General features: G+C 44.9%; 1 protein-coding gene across 3 annotated transcripts in view; it reads left to right on the top strand.

Moving 5' to 3' along the window:
* FXR1 (FMR1 autosomal homolog 1) overlaps positions 1-18,943 on the top strand; it is a 117,317-nt gene that overhangs the window by 55,864 nt on the left and 42,510 nt on the right. For all 3 annotated transcript variants that reach the window (XM_077290446.1, XM_077290445.1, XM_077290447.1), the window contains exon 4: positions 2,887-2,958. In XM_077290446.1, the coding sequence (XP_077146561.1) occupies positions 2,887-2,958 (72 nt within the window). The remainder of the gene's footprint in view (positions 1-2,886; positions 2,959-18,943) is intronic.

Here is an 18,943-nt window from a genome sequence, read left to right as displayed (position 1 = left end):
GCTCTCTATATATTTGTCCTGGCGGGGGGTGTCCGCAATGGGAATTCCCGGGCCCTGGTGAATTGCCTCGGGTCGAACCACATGGGGGTCAGCGATAGTCAGGAATGCCCCTGTGTCTCTAAATCCCGACACTTTGTATCCATCAATTAAGACATCCTGCAGGTGGCAATGCCGTTGCTGTGTATTTCTGATGGACAAAGGCCGGAGTCCGTACACTCCAGGAGGGGGTATCTATGGTGCCGTGGTCAGTGGTCCACTCTGGTGGGGGTGGAGATTCCTCTTCCTCAGGTGGGATGGAGTGTACAGGACGCACTGGAGGAGGTGGGGCTCCCTCCGAATCCTTGAGGGACAGCCAGACTGCAAATGTCCAGGTTGCCCACACCCGTAACATCTCTCTGTGATACCCCCAGGTCGTGCTCGGAACTGTTGGGGCCCAGGATTGTGAGCTGTGATTGTCATCGGCCTGCGGCTGGGTGGAGGGGCAGATATAATCGGAGGGGGACGGGGCGCGGTAGAAGGCCATGGTTCATTGTCCAGAAGCCTCCTCCATTGTGGTCGGATAGTTAGGACTTCATCGGCCATGGCTGCAGCTCTATCCACGGTGCACGGCGTGCGCTCCCGCACCCATTCCCGTACCCCTGCGGGGCACTTGGCAAGAAATTGTTCTATAAGGAACGCCTGTATAACATCTTCCACAGTAAAGGCATTTTCTGCTTCCAGCCATCTCCGACATGCCTGGGACATCTTATGTGCATACATCCTAAACGATCCCCCCCGTAGTGCATGGGAGGTCTCGGAACTTGGCCCTATATGAGTCTGGGGTGATAGCATGGTAATCCAGGATAGTCTGCTTTACAATGTTATAATCCCGATTCCGCTGTGAGTCAATGGTTCGGTAAGCCTCCGCCAGGCTACCGTTCAGGAGTCCCACTAACAAACGCATACAGCCAGAGTGGGGCACCTCCAAAACAGCACACTGCTGCTCAAAGTCCTTGAAGAACCCCTCCATATCTCCAGAAGCCTCATCAAATGGCTTAAACTCTGTCCGGGTGATCCGTACAGGCTCCCGGATCGTTGGGTTTACATTCCACATTGCGTTACTCCCTCTTTCAAGCTCCATTGCTTCTTGTCTCCACTGTGCCCGGCGGGCAGCCTCTTCCTTGTGCTCCTGAGAGACGGCTGGGCCCAGAACCGCCATCTCTTCTTCGTACCACACCACCCACTGGCTTTTTGGGGTGGGGGTCCTCGTCTCCAGTGCTCGTCCTTCAGACATATGGGAGTAGGTGGTCTGGCTAGCACCCACCAGTAGATCGATTAAGGCCTCTTTAGTCAGTCCCTGGTAGTTCAGGCCCAGGTCTCTGGCTCTCTCCTGTAAACTGGATACAGTCCAATTTCTGTACTCTCTGTGTGTGTGTGGTTCTCCATTAGGTTACGCTCTGTTGATCCCGCTGCTTGCCACTAGTTGTCACAGGTTCCTTCTCCGGTATCACACAATCAACAGAGCAAGAGAATAGTGAACAATTCCAAGACCTTTATTTAGGCAAAACACGAAAGTTCCATATATACGATCCATCACACAAAGGATTAAATATTCCAGAAAACGAATGCATTTCAGTAACAGGATAAAAGTCCAACAATCCAGCACAGAGGATAACAGTCCATATTCCCTTCTTTCTCTCTCTGATGTACTGTCTTCACATCATGGGTCCACACAGGATCTCAATTCCCCCCAGCTCCTGTCCTCTCCTTATGTCCAGAAGTAGTCAGACAGGTTGGGGCGGTTTTTAGGCCTCCCACACCTGGTAAAGGTGCCTGGTGGTTTAAGGCACTACAGGGGGTCATTGTTTCAACAAGCTAGGTCAACATGTCATTAGCATACAATACAGAACTGTGGGGAGAATATCAGATGGCAAATAACTCATCCTATGAGATACAGTAACACCATGATAACCAGTAAAATAGAAATATACAGAAAAATGATACCCACATAGCATATTACACCATCACACTGACTTTCAGGGATGAATAGTTAGGCTGCTTTCACACATCAGTTTTTTGCCATCAGTCTTAATCCGGCGAATTTTTAAAAAACTGATGCGGCAAAATTTGCCGCCGGAATCGTTTTTTTCTCATAGACTTGTATTGGCGACGGATGGCCTTACGTTTCATCCGTTTTTCGCTGGAAAATTGTTTTTCCGGCGGCCGGAGAAAACTGACATAGTAACGTTTTTTGTGTACGTCGAAAAAACGGGACAGCAGCGGAACCGTCGCCGTCTGTCGTTTGCTAGAATGGAACCCTATGGCGCTGGATCCATCAAATGATGGACGCCAGCGACGGATTCTGTTTGTGTTTTTTTAACTGAGCATGCTCCGATTTATTTATTTTTTTTAAAGATCCAATTAGCTGGATCAGCTAGTCGGATGCGTCGCATCAGTTTTTCACAATCTGCGACAGATCCGTTTTTTTCAACATTCGATGGATTGTGACTGATGGGGGGAAAAAAACTGATGTGTGAAAGCAGCCTTAGAATAAAAACTTCAGTATTCATATTTATAGTTTGCTTCACAAAAAAAAATCTAATGTTCACAGTTGTAGGCATGTTTTTTACATGAATTCATGGAAACGCTTAAAAATAATAAAATAAAATAAGGGAAAATTCCAGGTTGTAAGGTAGCAACACACGAAACATGCCAAGGGGATGAATGCTTTCCCAAACCACTGTATATTAATATCTATTTTTTTTTTTCTTCACTTTAAGTGAAAAAAAAAAATTTACTCTGTGGATCTCATACACTTTTTGAATACACCCAACTTGTATAGTTACCATAAATGTAGAATGACGTATTGTTTGCTTTGCATTGTAATCTGCATACTTTTTTTTATAGGTTTACTCCAGAGCAAATGACCAAGAGCCTTGTGGATGGTGGCTTGCGAAAGTCCGAATGATGAAAGGAGATGTAGGTTTCTATCGCTGCATGTGTATTTGGTTGTTTTTTTTTTTTTTTTTTCTTTTACAGTCACTATGGGTATTCATGTTTATTGATTTTTTTTTTTTTTTTTTTTTATTAAAACCACTCACGCCATAGCCTGTTCTCGCCTTCCTGATCAGGCCAATATTTTCAATTCTGACCAGTGTCACATTATGAAGTAATAACTCTGGAACGCTTCAACGTGTCCCAGTGATTGTGAGGTTGAGTGGTAAGTTTAGGTCAATATTTTTTGTGTTCCTTTGTGAAAATATTGGAATTTTGGCAAAAATGTAGAGAATTTCACAATGTTAAAGCTTTCAATTTTTATGCCCTTAAACCGGATAGTTATGTCCACACACAAAATAATAAGAGGCATTTACTGCATCTCTACTTCACATCAGCTTTATTTTTGAAACAGTAATTTTTTGTTTTTCCGTCAATGGCCATGTGAGGGCTTAGTTTTTGCGGGACGAGTTGTACTTTTGAATGACACCATTGGTTTTACCATGTCATGTACTTGAAAACGGGAAAAAATTCCAAGGGCGGTGAAATTGCAGAAAAGTGCAATCTTGCACTTGTTTTTTGTTTGGCTTTTTTGCTTGGTTCACTAAATGCTAGAACTGACCTGCCATTATGATTCTCCAGGTCATTACGAGTTCATAGACACCTAACATGTCTAGGTTCCTTTTTATCTAAGTGGTGAAAACAAATTCAAAATTTTGCTTAAAAAAAATGGCTCCATTTTCCGATAACGGTAGCGTCTCCATTTTTCGTGATCTGGGGTTAGGTGAGCACTTAATTTTTGCATGCTGATCTGACATTTTTAATGATCCCATTTTGGTGCAGATACATTTTTTTGATCTCCCGTTATTGCATTTTAATGCAATGTCATGGCGACCAAAACAACATAATTCTGGCATTTTGCCTTTTTTTTTTTTTTTTTTTTATCGCTACACCATTTAGCGATCAGGTTAATTTTTTTTTTTTTTATTGATAGACCGGACGATTCTGAACGCGGCAATACCAAATATGTGTAGGTTTGATTTTTTTATTTTTTTATTATTGTTTTATTTTCAATGGGGCGGAAGGGGGGTGATTTAAACTTTTATAGTTTTTCTTTTTTATTTTTTTCATATTTTTAAAAACATTTTTTTAAATTTTGGCATGCTTCAATATCCTCCATGGGAGACTAGAAGCTCCCACAACTTGATCGGCTCTGCTACGTAGAGGCGATGCTCAGATCGCCGCTATGTAGCAGAATTATTGAAGTGCTATGAGCAATTATAGTGCAGATTTTGCTGGAATGGTTTGAGGGTGCAATGTCACATTGGCAGAGCCACTGAGGTGCCAGAACAGCGGAACCCCCCCAATAAGTGACCCCATTTTACAAACTACACTTCTCAATTCAACTAGGAGTGCAGTGATTATATTGACACCAGTGCCACAGGTGTTTCACAGAATTATATACCGTATTTTCTGGTGTAGAAGACGACTGGGCGTATAAGACGACCCCCAACTTTTCCATACAAAATATGGAATTTGGGATATACCCGCCGTATAAGACGGGGGTCATCTTATACGCTAAGTCATCTTATACGGCGTGTGGTTCCCAGGGTCTGGAGGAGAAGGAGACTCTCCTTCAGGCCCTGGGATCCATATTCATGTAAAAAATAAAGAATAAAAATAAAAAATATGGATATACTCACCCCTCCGACGGACCCTGGACCTCAGCGGTGCAAGCGTCTGCCTCCGTTCCTAAGAATGCAGTGAGTGAAGGACCTGCGATGACGTCGCGGTCACGCGACCGCTCATGTGACCGCGACTTCATCGAAGGTCCTTCACTCACTGCATTTTTAGGAACGGAGGCAGACGCTTGCACCGGTGAGAGCCAGGGTCCGTTGGAGGGGTGAGTATATGCATATTTTTTATTTTTATTCTTTATTTTTTACATGAATATGGATCCCAGGGCCTGAAGGAGAGTCTCCTCTCCTTCAGACCCTGGGAACCATCCAGGATCGCTCTGTGCACCCGTACCCGGCGTATAAGACGACCCCCGACTTTTGGGACAATTTTTAGGGGTTAAAAAGTCCTCTTATACGCCGGAAAATACGGTAATTAAATAATTAAAAAATTACATTTTTACCAGGGCTGTGGAGTCAGTAAGCCACAGTTGCGACTCCGACTCCTGGATTTTATCAGGTTCCGGCTCCAACTCCAGCTCCGACTCCTTCATAAATGGCCAATTCGTAACAATAAATTTACTGTTGTAAAATATTAACATCGTGCTTATTCAGTTTCTCACAATCATATAAGTAATCAGACCACTTAGAGCAAAAACTATATTTATTAGAATACAATTAGAATATAGCAAATAACTTTTATAAACTTTTCTAAACTCTTGTAAGTAAATATGCAATAAACACTGTTATGCAGTTAATAAGAAGAAATCTATAAATTTGTCCTCAGAAAAAGTATTGCCTCTGTCAGATCCTCCTCCATGGATGCCCTCAAATCTGATCTAATTATTTTGAGAGCAGAGAACAACCTCTCTACACTAACTTGGGTTGGTGGCAAAGCAGTAACCACTCGGGCAACATCTCTGACAATGTCAGGATACAGAGGAATCGCTTGTTGCACTGTTATTTTTGATGAACAGTCAAATTTCTCAATTTCTTTTAGGGCACATGAAAAATTCTGCTGAAATGTACAGTCATGACCAAAAGTTTTGAGAATGACACCAAAATTATATTTCCAGGTCATCCACCTGACAGCACCATGGAGGCTGTCTTCGGGTATGTTTCCACGGTAAGTAAACGCTGCTTGTTTGACGCTGCAGCGTCAAACAAGCAGCGTCCAGATGTTCCAGCATAGTGGAGGGGATTTTATGAAATCCCGTCTCCACTATGCGTGGAAACCCGCACGCGGCGGCCCTGCGACTCCGGACATGCTGCGCGTCTTTTCAGATCGCAGCATGTCCGTACACCTTGCGGGGACGCAGCGTCCCCGCAAGGCATATCACAGGGCCCTATGGCGAGGGGTGCGATGATCCCGGATGTGTACTGTACACATCCGGCACCATCGCATCCCAGAAAGGGGGCGGGGCTTAGCGCCGAGTGGCTTCGCCGCTGCGGCGATACCGCCGCCCCTCCGGACCGTGGAGCCATACCCTTCTTATCCACAGTGGGACCGGAAACCACGAGCATAAAAGGACCCTCCCCTTACCAATCATCAGTGTTTTTCCTGTCCCACTTTGGATAGGAACTACGAGACTCCGGCAAGCTCCGTTTGGGGAGTGTGGATCGGGGGGTTTAGGCCCTTATTACCCTTCCCACTTCAAGACCCCGTACGCTGAAACCCGACACAGGGTCCCTCAGCTTACCCAGTGCAGCGCTGCTCCTGGGATCGCCGGTCGTTTCCTCCCGGGGGGCTCTTGACCGTGCACGCCGCGCGAGCGTTCCCGGGTCCGCCCCTGTGAACAGGCAGGCGGCCTGGTGGCTCACCGCAGCACCGCTTCACCGGAGCGCCGCACGCTAGCCTCTTCCGGGTCACCGGCGGGGGGCGGGGTCGGCATCCCCGTCTCTCTCTATGGTGGAGACGGAGCACTTCCGGGGCATGCCGGCGAGCGCGAACGCTCCAACGCCAGGAGACAAGTATAAAGGTAAAAGGAGTAGGTAGGAATCTATCCTGCACATTATCCGAAATGGAGGATACCGCCAGGATAGAGGGAGAGAATCAGGCACACGTAAGTCCCCTAAAGAGGGCAACCACTAATGCTTTCCTCCCGGTTATATGCACATCCTTCTAAAACGGTGCTGCTTCTATTGTTATAGGTAGCCCCCTGTGTGAACCCTGCACTAATCGCATCCTGGGTGAAGAACAGGCCTCTCTCATGTCTAACATGCGGGCTATTATCAGGGAGGAGGTACAGGCGTCAGTCTCTGGCTTAATGACTCCTCAACCCTCACAGCCGGATAATAGGAAGAGAACGAGGGATTCGGACTCTACGTCTGAAGGAGCGTTGTCCAATTCAGATCTGGAGGAAGACGAGTTTAGAGACCCTCCTGAGAAGGGAAAAAAGTACTTATTCTCTTCAATAGACACGGATGAGCTGCTAGGTGCTGTGAGGCACACCATGCAAATTGAAGAACCGCCAACCTCTCGTTCAATACAAGATGAGATGTTCGGCGGGTTACGAGCTCAGACTTCAAAAGTCTTTCCCGTTAATGCTCATATTCGCGGGATGATTCTGGAAGAGTGGGAGGAGGCGGAAAAACGCCTGATTATCCCAAAAGACTTTAAACTACGCCTCCCTTTTGATCCAGCGGAAGTCAAAGACTGGGAGGATGTCCCCAAAATAGACATTCCTCTAGCTAGAGTCTCCAAGAGAACTGCAATACCCTTTGAGGACTCATCTAACTTGAAGGAGGCTATGGATAGGAAAGCAGACAGTCTCTTAAAAAGAGCCTGGGAGAGCTCAGCAGCTGTAATGCGTGCAAACATAGCGGCGACATCAGTAGCACGGTCTATGCACTTATGGGTAGATGACCTAGCGGATCAACTTTCCTCTAAAACCCCTAGAGAAACTATAATAAAATCCCTTCCCCTTCTTAAAATGGGAACAGATTTTCTAGCAGACGCATCGGCAGAATCAGTAAGATTTACGGCCAGAAATCAATCCCTATCAAATGCAGCCAGAAAAGCGATCTGGCTTAAAAATTGGTCAGGGGACGTACATTCCAAAAATAAGCTTTGCGCCATCCCATTTTCAGGCGGAAGGGTATTCGGGCCGGTACTAGACGACATCTTAGAGAAAGCGTCAGATGATAAAAAGGGGTTCCCAGAGGACAAACGCAAAAACTTTCAGCCCTTTCGGAGGTCACGTTTTAATCAGAGAACTGACTATAGGGGGAAAGGGAAACAAGGAAGGTGGAGTTACCCAAAGGGTGGAGAAGCTAGAACTAAAAGTAAAGAATCCACCTTTTCAGGTTCAACATCGGGTTACCACAGAAAATGACGCCACCAGAGTGGGGGGGGAGTTTAACCAGTTTTTTGGAGGGCTGGCAAAAAATCACTACAAGCCCATGGGTGTTACAACTAGTGGCTCAGGGTTACAGAATAGAATTCTCTTCCCCTCCCCCACAGAAATTCCTGATCTCCAGCTCCCATCTCGCCTCGTCATCTCCCATGTGGGTAGATATTCAGGATCTGCTGAAAACAGCCGCGATTGTCCCAGTACCTCCCCAAGAAATAGGACAAGGGTTTTATTCAAGCCTGTTTTCCATAATAAAGCCCTCGGGGGAGTGGAGAACCATTATAAACCTCAAACACCTAAATTCTTGGGTAGTGTACAAACGATTCAAGATGGAGTCACTAAAATCTACGGTTCCTCTCATGGACAGGGGGGTGGTGATGTGCACCCTAGATTTAAAGAGTGCATATTACCACGTTCCTATCTGCCTAAACCACCAAAAATATCTGAGGTTCGCAGTAGAAAAAGAAGGAAAAGTCCTTCATTACCAGTTTCGCTGTCTTCCGTTTGGTCTAGCTTCGGCCCCAAGGGTTTTTACGAAGATTAGATAGAGGTAGTAGCCTACCTAAGAAATCGAGATATCATAGTCGTTCCGTATCTGGACGACTTTTTAGTGGTTGCAGACACGGTGAGTCAACTCAGGACCAACTGTCAGTTTGTAATCTCCACTCTGCAGAATTTGGGGTGGATCATAAACTGGGCAAAATCCGATCTAGTACCCAAACGGAGGATAAAATTCCTCGGAGTCATACTAGACTCAAGCGTGAGAATGTCCTTTCTGCCAGAAGAAAAACTGCGAGGCATAATAGATAAGATTCATCTTTTCACAGAGAGCAGAGTTTCCATCAGAGATGCCATGAAAATCCTGGGGCTGATGACGGCTTGCATACCTTGTGTAAATTGGAGTCAATTTCACCCGCGACGGCTTCAACAGGCGATTCTCTCATCCTGGGACAGAAGACAGGGATCCTTAGACAAAGTGATACAGCTGCCAAACCAAGTGAAGACCTCGTTACGTTGGTGGACAGATCCCAAGAATCTCAGGCAAGGAGTGGCCTGGAATCATGTTCCCGAAGTGATAATTACCACGGAAGCAAGTCAACAAGGCTGGGGAGGTCACATCCAGGGAAGGTATTACCAGGGTCAGTGGACTCGGGAAAACAGCACGCGGTCCTCAAATTTCAGAGAACTGCTCGCAGTCTGGAAGGTTCTATCTTCAGCACAAGCCTTGGTGAAGAACAAACACGTAAAAGTACTCTCGGACAACACAACAGCAGTTGCTTTCCTTCGACATCAGGGTGGTCCGAGGCACAGGGCTCTACAACAGTTGGCGGAACGAATCTTCAGGTGGGCAGAAGTGACGGTACTCTCGATCTCTGCAGTTCACTTGGAAGGTTCCAGCAACCAAGTGGCGGACTTCCTGAGCAGGAGGACAGTTCTATCAACAGAATGGGAGCTAAACAACGAAGTTTTCAAAGACTTGTCATCATTGGGGGAACCCGAAGATAGACCTCTTTGCAACCAGACAGAATGCAAAGGTCAACGTCTTCTATTCGCTGAACCCTCAGGAAAACCCGGCGGGAGTCGATGCCTTCTCCCAATCATGGGAAAGAGGTCTGTTGTATGCGTTCCCTCCGCTTGCACTAATACCAAGAACTCTCAGAAAAATTGCAGAAGACAGAGCCAAGGTCCTGCTCGTAGTACCGTACTGGCCGAAGAGGAGTTGGTTTGCCTTACTAAAAAAAATGTCAAAGGAGAAACCAGTTATTCTTCCACAAAGAACAGATCTCCTCTTTCAAGGTCCCATTCTCCACCGGAATCCAGAAACCCTTCGTCTATCGGCCTGGATTCTGAGCGGCAAGTCCTAAGAGCAAAGGGTTTATCAGATGAGGTGATTTCTACATTAAAAGCAAGCAGAAAGCCAGTAACCTCTTCAATCTATTCCAAAATTTGGAAAAAATTCTGCAGCTACTGTGGAGAAACTACAGTCGATACTGACCGGCCTAATGTACCTAAGATCCTTGACTTTTTACAGGCAGGGTTTAAAGCAGGTCTTAGACCCAGTACTTTATGGGTACAAGTAGCGGCCCTTAGTGTTTTTTATGATTGTACTTTATCAGCTCACCCATGGATAAGTCGATTCTCCAGGGCGGTTGCAAGACTAAAACCATTAATAAGGAAAACTATTCCACCATGGGACTTAAATTTGGTCCTTAATGAATTGTGTAAAATTCAGTTTGATTTGGGGGATAATCCAGACATAGGTAAATTGTCCCTAAAAACAGCCTTTCTTGTAGCCATTACTTCAGCAAAGAGACTAGGAGAGCTTCAGGCCCTCTCTATTCAGGATCCATATTTACAGGTCTTTCATGACAGATTGGTTCTGAGACTGGACCCAGCTTTCCTCCCGAAAGTGGTCTCCGAGTCAAATATTAATCAGGAGGTCATACTTCCTTCCTTTTTTCAGTCACCCAGAAATCAAAAGGAGTCTCTTTACCATAGCCTGGACGTTAGAGAATCGGTTCTTAAATACCTAGAGGTTACAGCACCCTGGAGGGTAGATAATAATCTTTTTGTTCAGTTTAGAGGCCCAATTAAGGGTAGAAAGGTGTCTAAATCCACAATCGCGAGATGGATTAGATCTACAATAATTTCGGCTTATAAAGCCCGGGGGAAGGATCCGCCGGGATATATCAGAGCACATTTGTCTAGGTCAATGGCAGCCTCGTGGGCAGAAAAAGGGGGGGCTTCAGCAGATCAAATTTGTAACGCCGCTTCCTGGTCGAATCTTAGTACATTCTCCAAACATTACAAACTAGACGTGATGTCAACGCAATTAAGTTTTGGCAGGAGGGTACTCCAGGCAGTATTCCCACCCTAGGAAGTAGTCTGCTTTGGTACTTCTCCATGGTGCTGTCAGGTGGATGACCTGGAAAACGGTAATTAGTCTTACCGGTAATAGTATTTCCAGGAATCCATCCTGACAGCACTGCTAGTTTCCCTTCCCATGCTGATTTACTAAGAACTGATGTGACGTAAACATTTGTATCTTGTTTGTGTTTAAATAAAATATTCTTTTTGGCATCCATCCAGATGTGGTACTTTAAAAATCACTGATGATTGGTAAGGGGAGGGTCCTTTTATGCTCGTGGTTTCCTGTCCCACTGTGTATAAGAAGACAACCTCCATGGTGCTGTCAGGATGGATTCCTGGAAATACTATTACCGGTAAGACTAATTACCGTTTTTCACATGATCTGCTGCCCTCTGGTTTTTATTAGTGTTTGTCTGATGTTTATATCACATACAGAAATATAATTGCAATCATATTATGAGTACCAATAGGTTATATTGACAGTTAGAATGAGTTAATGCAGCAAGTCAATATTTGCAGTGTTGACCCTTCTTCAAGACCTCTGCAATTCTCCCTGGCATGCTCTCAATCAACTTCTGGACCAAATCCTGACTGATAGCAGTCCATTCTTGCATAATTAATGCTTGCATTTTGCCAGAATTTGTTGGTTTTTGTTTGTCCACCCGTCTCTTGATGATTGTCCACAAGTTCTCAATGGGCTTAAGATGTGGGGAGCTTCCAGGCCATGGACCCAAAATCTCTATGTTTTGTTCCATGAGCCATTTAGTTATCACCTTTGCTTTATGGCAAGGTGCTCCATCATGCTGGAAAAGGCATTGTTGGGCGCCAAACTGCTCTTGGACGGTTGGGAGAAGTTGCTCTTGGAGGACATTCTGGTACCATTCTTTATTCATGGCTGTGTTTTTAGGCAAGACTGTGAGTGAGCCGATTCCCATGGCTGAGAAGCAACCTCACACATGAATGGTTTCAGGATGCTTTACAGTTGACCTGAGACAAGACTGGTGGTAGCGCTCACCTCTTCTCCGAATAAGCTGTTTTCCAGATGTCCCAAACAATCGAAAAGGGGATTCATCAGAGAAAATGACTTTGCCCCAGTCCTCAGCAGTCCACTCCCTGTACCTGGTGCAGAATATCAGTCGGTCCCTGATGTTTTTTCTGGAGAGAAGTGGCTTCTTTGCTGCCCTCCTTGAAACCAGGCCTTGCTCAAAGTGCCTCCGCCTCACAGTGCATGCAGAAGCACTCACACCAGCCTGCTGTCATTCCTGAGCAAGCTCGGCACTGTTGGTAGTCCGATCCCGCAGCTGAAACAGTTTTAAGATACGGTCCTGGCGCTTGCTGGTCTTTCTTGGGCGCCCTGGAGCCTTTTTGACAACAAAGGAAGCTCTCTCCTTGAAGTTCTTGATGATGCGATAGATTGTTGACTGAGGTGCAATCTTTGTAGCTGCGATACTCTTCCCTGTTAGGCCATTTTTGTGCAGTGCAATGATGGCTGCACGTGTTTCTTTAGAGATAACCATTGTTTCTCTTCAGTTAACCATGATACCAAGCACCAGCCTCCTTTTAAAGTGTCCAGTGATGTCATTCTTACTTTATCATGACTGATTGATCGCCAGCCCTGTCCTCATCAACACCCACACCTGTGTTAATGGATCAATCACTAAAACGATGTTAGCTGCTCCTTTTAAGGCAGGACTGCAATGATGTTGAAATATGTTTTGGGGGTTAAAGTTCATTTTCTGGGCAAATATTGACTTTGCAAGTACAGTAATTGCTGTTAAGCTGATCACTCTGACATTCAGGAGTATATGCAAATTGCCATTAGAAAAAATGAAGCAGTAGACTTTGGAAAAATTAATGTTTGTCTCATTCTCAAAATTTTTGTCCATGACTGTACTGGCTGTGTTCTTTGGGGATGACTCTTCTTCTATGCGGGAACGCTATGCACGGTCCTTGTGATCCAAATATTTTTCGAAATTAAATTCTTCATCAGTTGATGAGGGTGTAGATGTGGCAGGATGACCAAATTCTTCTTGTTCCTCCTGACTGAAATAGCAGTAAGGATGAAAGGGTTGCAGAACAAACAGAGCTTCTTTTCCTTTAGTTAGCTGTTGATCATCTAGAAGAATCCGATGCATTGGGTCTACATAAACAGCTGCCAAAAGAATGTTATTTTGTAATAGTAGCTCCTCTCTCCGTTTCATTGATGCAGCAATGCCACTTGCAATTAACCCTCCTCTTTGGGACAGGCGAAACATCAGGTTCTTCCACTCCTTTAAGAAAATACCTGGAGTTAAGTCCTCTGCTTGTAAATTTTTAGTCACTGTAAATGGGTGCTCTAGCAATTTTTCCAGCTCAGTCACCTGATTCCACTGACTTTCATTTAGCGTCAGTTGAGGGTTAGCCATGTCTACAAGAAAGGTTTTCAGTTCAACCAAGCGCTGAATCATTAAGTAAGTACTGCCCCATCGTGTGGCTTGATCAATAATTGCCCCTTTTCCAGCACGTCTCTTCAAAATTGAGTCAACTTTAGGGGTTCTGGCAACAGTAGCCAATTTTCTCACCTTGCCAATCAGTGCAGCAGTATGTCCTTCTTGCAGACTGTCTTATAGCCAGCTGTAGCATATGCACAACACAGCGCATGTGATGAATGAAAGAACGTATTGACCGTTTCAACAAGATCTTCTAAACTATCATGTTGCTGTTCATCTGAAGCAACTTCAGTTTGCTCCTCAGTTACAATACTGTGTTCCTCTATTTCAAACATTTCTGTGTCTGTGGACCCAGAATGTTCTTCTAGCTGCTGGTCACCATCATTACTCTCATTCATTAGCTTAATAGTACTTATCATATTTGAAGCATTGTCAGTTACGACAGAAAGAACTTGCTCTTTTATTAAGTTCATAGTCTTGCAGAACCTTTTCCACCAAGACCAGGAGAAACTCACTGGTGTGATGAGCTTTGGTGTCTTTTACTGCCAATGTCTTGGTAACTATTTCATTTTTGTCACAAACAAATCGGACATTGATGGCAAAATAGTTCACTCTGTGACGTGTGCAGGCATCCATTTTAAGAAACAGAAAGAGTCCCTTGAGAGTTTTTTTAAGTTCTTCCTTTTGTTTAAAAGCTTCTTCGATTACTAATTTTCTAATACTCTCTCCAGAGAAACGCCAAGCTTGCGGGCCATTTCCCCATTGAAACACATAAAAGCTGGTCGTGAAAATAATGAAATAAGCACACTATCCTTTACAACAAGCTCTATGATCTGTTTTTTAAATGTATCTACTGTCATTGTCACAGTAACTTTGTCACTGACATAATATCTTGCAACTGATGGCTGCAAAGTTCTCTGCTCCTTTGTTTGGCTGGAAGAGCTGGGCACGGGTTCATTGGTTTGGATGCAGTCTTTCTCATCCACTGCTTTCAGTACTTCTGGATGAAAGCGCTGTAAATGTCTCTTTAGATTAGAAGCTCTGGTAGGAGCATTTTTATCTTTGCCTGAATATGCACTGATCTTGGCTTCACAGCATTTGTTTTCATCTGGATAATTTGTCATACACTGACAGTCATAATGTTTTCTATCTTGAGTGATGGTGAAATGTTCAAATACAGCTGATTTAATGTGACGCTTCTTTGACATTCTCAGGTTTTTAATTCTGCATTCACAATCCAAATGACAATTGTTTTTCCTAAAAACAATTGTACAAAATTATTGCCAGGTTGTACAACTGATATAGTGGTCAGTAATACTGTTATTCCTCATGTACTTAGTTATCTGATGCAAAGTTTGTTGAAAGGATAATACTTCTTACAGTCTTCCTCTTCTGAGTAGCAGCTGTGAGATGCTTGGAAGACGCACACCTAGTAAACATCTAGTCTAGAGGAGGAGCTTTACTACTAAGAATTTGCAACACATTTTCAGTTTCATACATTGTAAGAAATGTCTATCTCCAGCAGAACTGCTTATCACTGTTCAGAGTTTGATAGAACATATGTATATTTGAGTAACATTTATAAAATTCATATGAAAGTTCAATTATGAAATATTAATACATTTTTTAAAAAGCTGGAGTTGGTACATTTCTACTGACTCTGACTCCAACCAAAACTAACTCCGACTCCACAGCCCTGATTTTTACCACAAATTTTTTTAGCCTGCAAAGATTACGTTTTAACAAGGGGAAAATGGGTAAAAATGGCACACAATTTCTGCGGAACGTGGCAATATGTGTGTAAAGTTCTGCTTAGCCATATGGCGAGACTTGGGAGCGACGGAGCGCTATTTGACTCTTGGAGAACAAATTTCTATAGAATAGTTTGCAGATACCATTTAAAGAGCCCCTAAGTGCTAGAAGACTAGAATACCCTCCTCAAGTGACCCCATTTTGGGAATTTCACCCTTTAGGGGTTTCATCTGAATCACATCATTCGGAGATTTACATGGAAAACCTGATGTTAAGTGTTCAACAGAGAGCGCAGGATAAATGTTATGAGCATTTTACATAACAAAAGCTCCAAATTCATCCACAAAACAGCAAGTCCCCACTAACGTCTGTCATCTGTTAACGGAAACATAGGGGGCTTCCACGGTACTGGTAGTACAAAGGTTCTAGAGAATCGAGTAGTCCCTCCCTACTCCCCTGCAGTCAGTGCCCGGCGCCCACTCCATACTCCCCGCAGTCACGGCTCACGCAGGGTTAATTCCAGCGGTAACGGACCGCGTTATGCCGCGGGTAACTCACTCCGTTACCGCCGCTATTAACCCTGTGTGACCAAGTTTTTACTATTGATGCTGCCTATGCAGCCTCAATAGTAAAAACATCTAATGTTAAAAATTTAAAAAAAATAAAAAATCATTATATATTCACCTTCCGCCGCCTTTCCCGCTCCTCGCGACGCTCCGGTGACCGATCCATGCAAGCGGCAGGTTCCGGTGCTAAGGATGGTATGCGACAAGGACCTGCCATGACGTCACGGTCATGTGACCACGACGTCATCACAGGTCCTGCGCGAGAAGGACCTGCCGTGACGTCACGGTCATGTGATCGTGACGTCATCACACCCTGGGACCGGAAGCTGCCGCCTGCACCGCACACAGGCGACAGAACTACAAGGGTACCCTCTGAAGGTGAGTATGTTTATTTTTTTATTTTTTAACCTGTGACATACGTGGCTGGGCAATATACTACGTGGCTCTGCTGTATACTACGTGGCTCTGCTGTATACTACGTGGCTCTGCTGTATACTACGTGGCTCTGCTGTATACTACGTGGCTCTGCTGTATACTACGTGGCTCTGCGCTGTATACTATGTAACTGGGCAATATACTACGTGGCTCTGTGCTGTATACTACGTGGCTCTGTGCTGTATACTACGTGGCTCTGTGCTGTATACTACGTGGCTCTGTGCTGTATACTACGTGACTGGGCAATATACTACGTAACTGGGCAATATACTACGTGGACATGCATATTCTAGAATACCCGATGCGTTAGAATCGGGCCACCATCTAGTGTATGTGTATGTATGTATGTGTATATATGTGTATATATATATATATATATATATATATATATATAATATATATACTGGAACAGCACAATGCTCACCGATGGTGGGTGCCTGGCCCCCTGGATAGAATGGTCCACTCATCTATCCAACATGTACACCAAGTAGCAAAAAAAGAAGGCAGCACTCCAAGGATTCAAAGTGAAAAAACGTGTGAAGTTTAATCGACCCACATCACTGCGCGACGTTTCGGCTCACACTGAGCCTTTTTCAAGCTTGAAAAAGGCTGTGTGAGCCGAAACGTCGCGCAGTGATGTGGGTCGATTAAACTTCACACGTTTTTTCACTTTGAATCCTTGGAGTGCTGCCTTCTTTTTTTGCTACTTGGTGTGTATATATATAGATAGATAGATATAGAGAGAGATAGAGGGGGGGAGAGAGAGAGATGGAGAGAGAATCTATGTCTACTATAATTGTCTAAGGGTCACTTCCGTCTTTCTGTCTGTCCTTCTGTCTTTCTTTCTGTCAGGGATATTCATTGGTCGCGGCCTCTGTCTGTCATGGAATCCAAGTCGCTGATTGTTCGTGGCTGTTTTGCCACGACCAGTCAGCGACGGTCATAGTCCGGCGGCAAAATGGCCGCTCCGTACTCCCCTTCAGTCTGCCCTCACACAGGGTTAATGGCAGCGGTAACGGACCGCGTTATGCCACGGTGTAATGCACTCCTTTACCGCTGCTATTAACCCTGTGTGACCAACTTTTTACTATTCATGCTGCCTATGCAGCATGAATAGTAAAACGATCTAATGTTAAAAAAAATAAATAAAAAAAAATTGTTATGTACTCACCGTCCGTCGGCCCCGGATCGACAACAGGCCTTTCCCGCTCGCGACGCTCCGGTAACCGGTCCATGCTGCGATCTCGCGAGATGATGACGTAGCGGTCTCGCGAGACCGCTACGTCATCTCGCGAGACCGCAATGCACTCTTGAGACCGGAGCGCACGAGCAGCGTCGGTAACCGCTTCGCTTGGATCCGGGGGCTCCGGAAGGTGAGTATATAACTATTTTTTATTTTATTTCTTTTTTTTAACAGGGATATGATGCCCACATTGCTATATAATACGTGGGCTGTGCAATATACTGCGTGGGCTGGGCAATATACTTCATGGGCTGTGCTATAGAAGTGGCTGCGCAATGTACTGCGTGGGCTGCGCAATGTACTGCGTGGGCTGCGCAATGTACTGCGTGGGCTGCGCAATGTACAGCGTGGGCTGCGCAATGTACAGCGTGGGCTGCGCTATACACTACGCATACATATTCTAGAATACTCTGTGTGTGTGTGTAGATAGATAGATAGATATAGTTGGATGTACTGTATTTTTCGGACTATAAGACGCACCCAGGTTTTAGAGGTGGAAAATAGGAAAAAAAAGTTTGAAGCAAACAAATGAGGTAAAATGTAATAACATAAATAACATACTATTATATGTGGTGTTATTATATATAATAGTATGTTATTATGCTGGAAGCTACGGGTAGAAGATGGTGCTGCAGGCCCAGTATGGTGTCTGTAAAGTACTATGTGAAGACGCTGGAGGGTGAGTCTAAGAATGGGGGCACAGGGCTTATATTTAAAGCACCACTCCAGCACTGAAAAATAACACTGGAGTGCTGCTTTAAAATCCCATGGGAGAACTATAACTCCCAGCATGTCCTGCAGATCCTATGGCATGCTGGGAGTTATAGTTCACCAAAGGAGTGGCAGAGTGCTTTATTGTGTGTTGTAAAGACTAACCTCTTAATTGTGGCAGCCAGCCACACTGTGGTGAGGTGAAAAGCTGGAGCATCCCATGACCGCACAGCCCTCCCTCTTGTTGCCTCTCCACAGCACAGGTTATAAGAGGAAGCCAGCAGATTCTAGTGCAGTGTCTGAAGGACCTGTGATGACATCAGAAAAGAGAGGGCTCTGTGCTGCCATGTGATTCTCCAGCCCGCCCACTTCATGACATCACACAGGTCCTTATGCCCAGCACTCAGTATCCAGACAAGCACAGCCAGGCAGGTATGCAGCTGTCTCCTCCACTCCACACACAGATCTCCCAAGCTGTTGCAGGAATCCAGCGCTGGGGAAACCATGTGTATCCCTGTTCATTTGCTGCTCCCCGCTCACTGCTCAGCTAACAGGTGGGCGGGGAAGCGGCTAATGAATATTCACTGCACTTAATCATCGGGACCATGTGGTTTCCCCAGCACTGGCAGTGGGGACATTTTTCTGCCGCCTGCAAGTGGGATCCCAGTGCGATCCCACTGGCCGCTGCCCCTCCCCACTACCATAAGACACACCCACACTTTCCTCCCAAATTTGGAGGAAAAAAGTGTCTTATGGTCGGAAAAATACGGTATATATATGTGTGTATATAGGTTAAAAATGGGAACAGCACCAAACACAGTACCTTAACAAAGTGAACGCATCCCCAGCCAGCAATCTCAGAAGGCTCCTTGCAATAGTAGGAAGAAAAAAAAAAGATATATATTAGTTGCACGCTCATCTGTGTGTATATATG

The sequence above is a fragment of the Ranitomeya variabilis genome, chromosome 2, assembly GCF_051348905.1.
Source record: "Ranitomeya variabilis isolate aRanVar5 chromosome 2, aRanVar5.hap1, whole genome shotgun sequence".
Taxonomy (NCBI): Eukaryota; Metazoa; Chordata; class Amphibia; order Anura; family Dendrobatidae; genus Ranitomeya; species Ranitomeya variabilis.
This window is presented reverse-complemented; position numbering and strand designations above follow the sequence as displayed.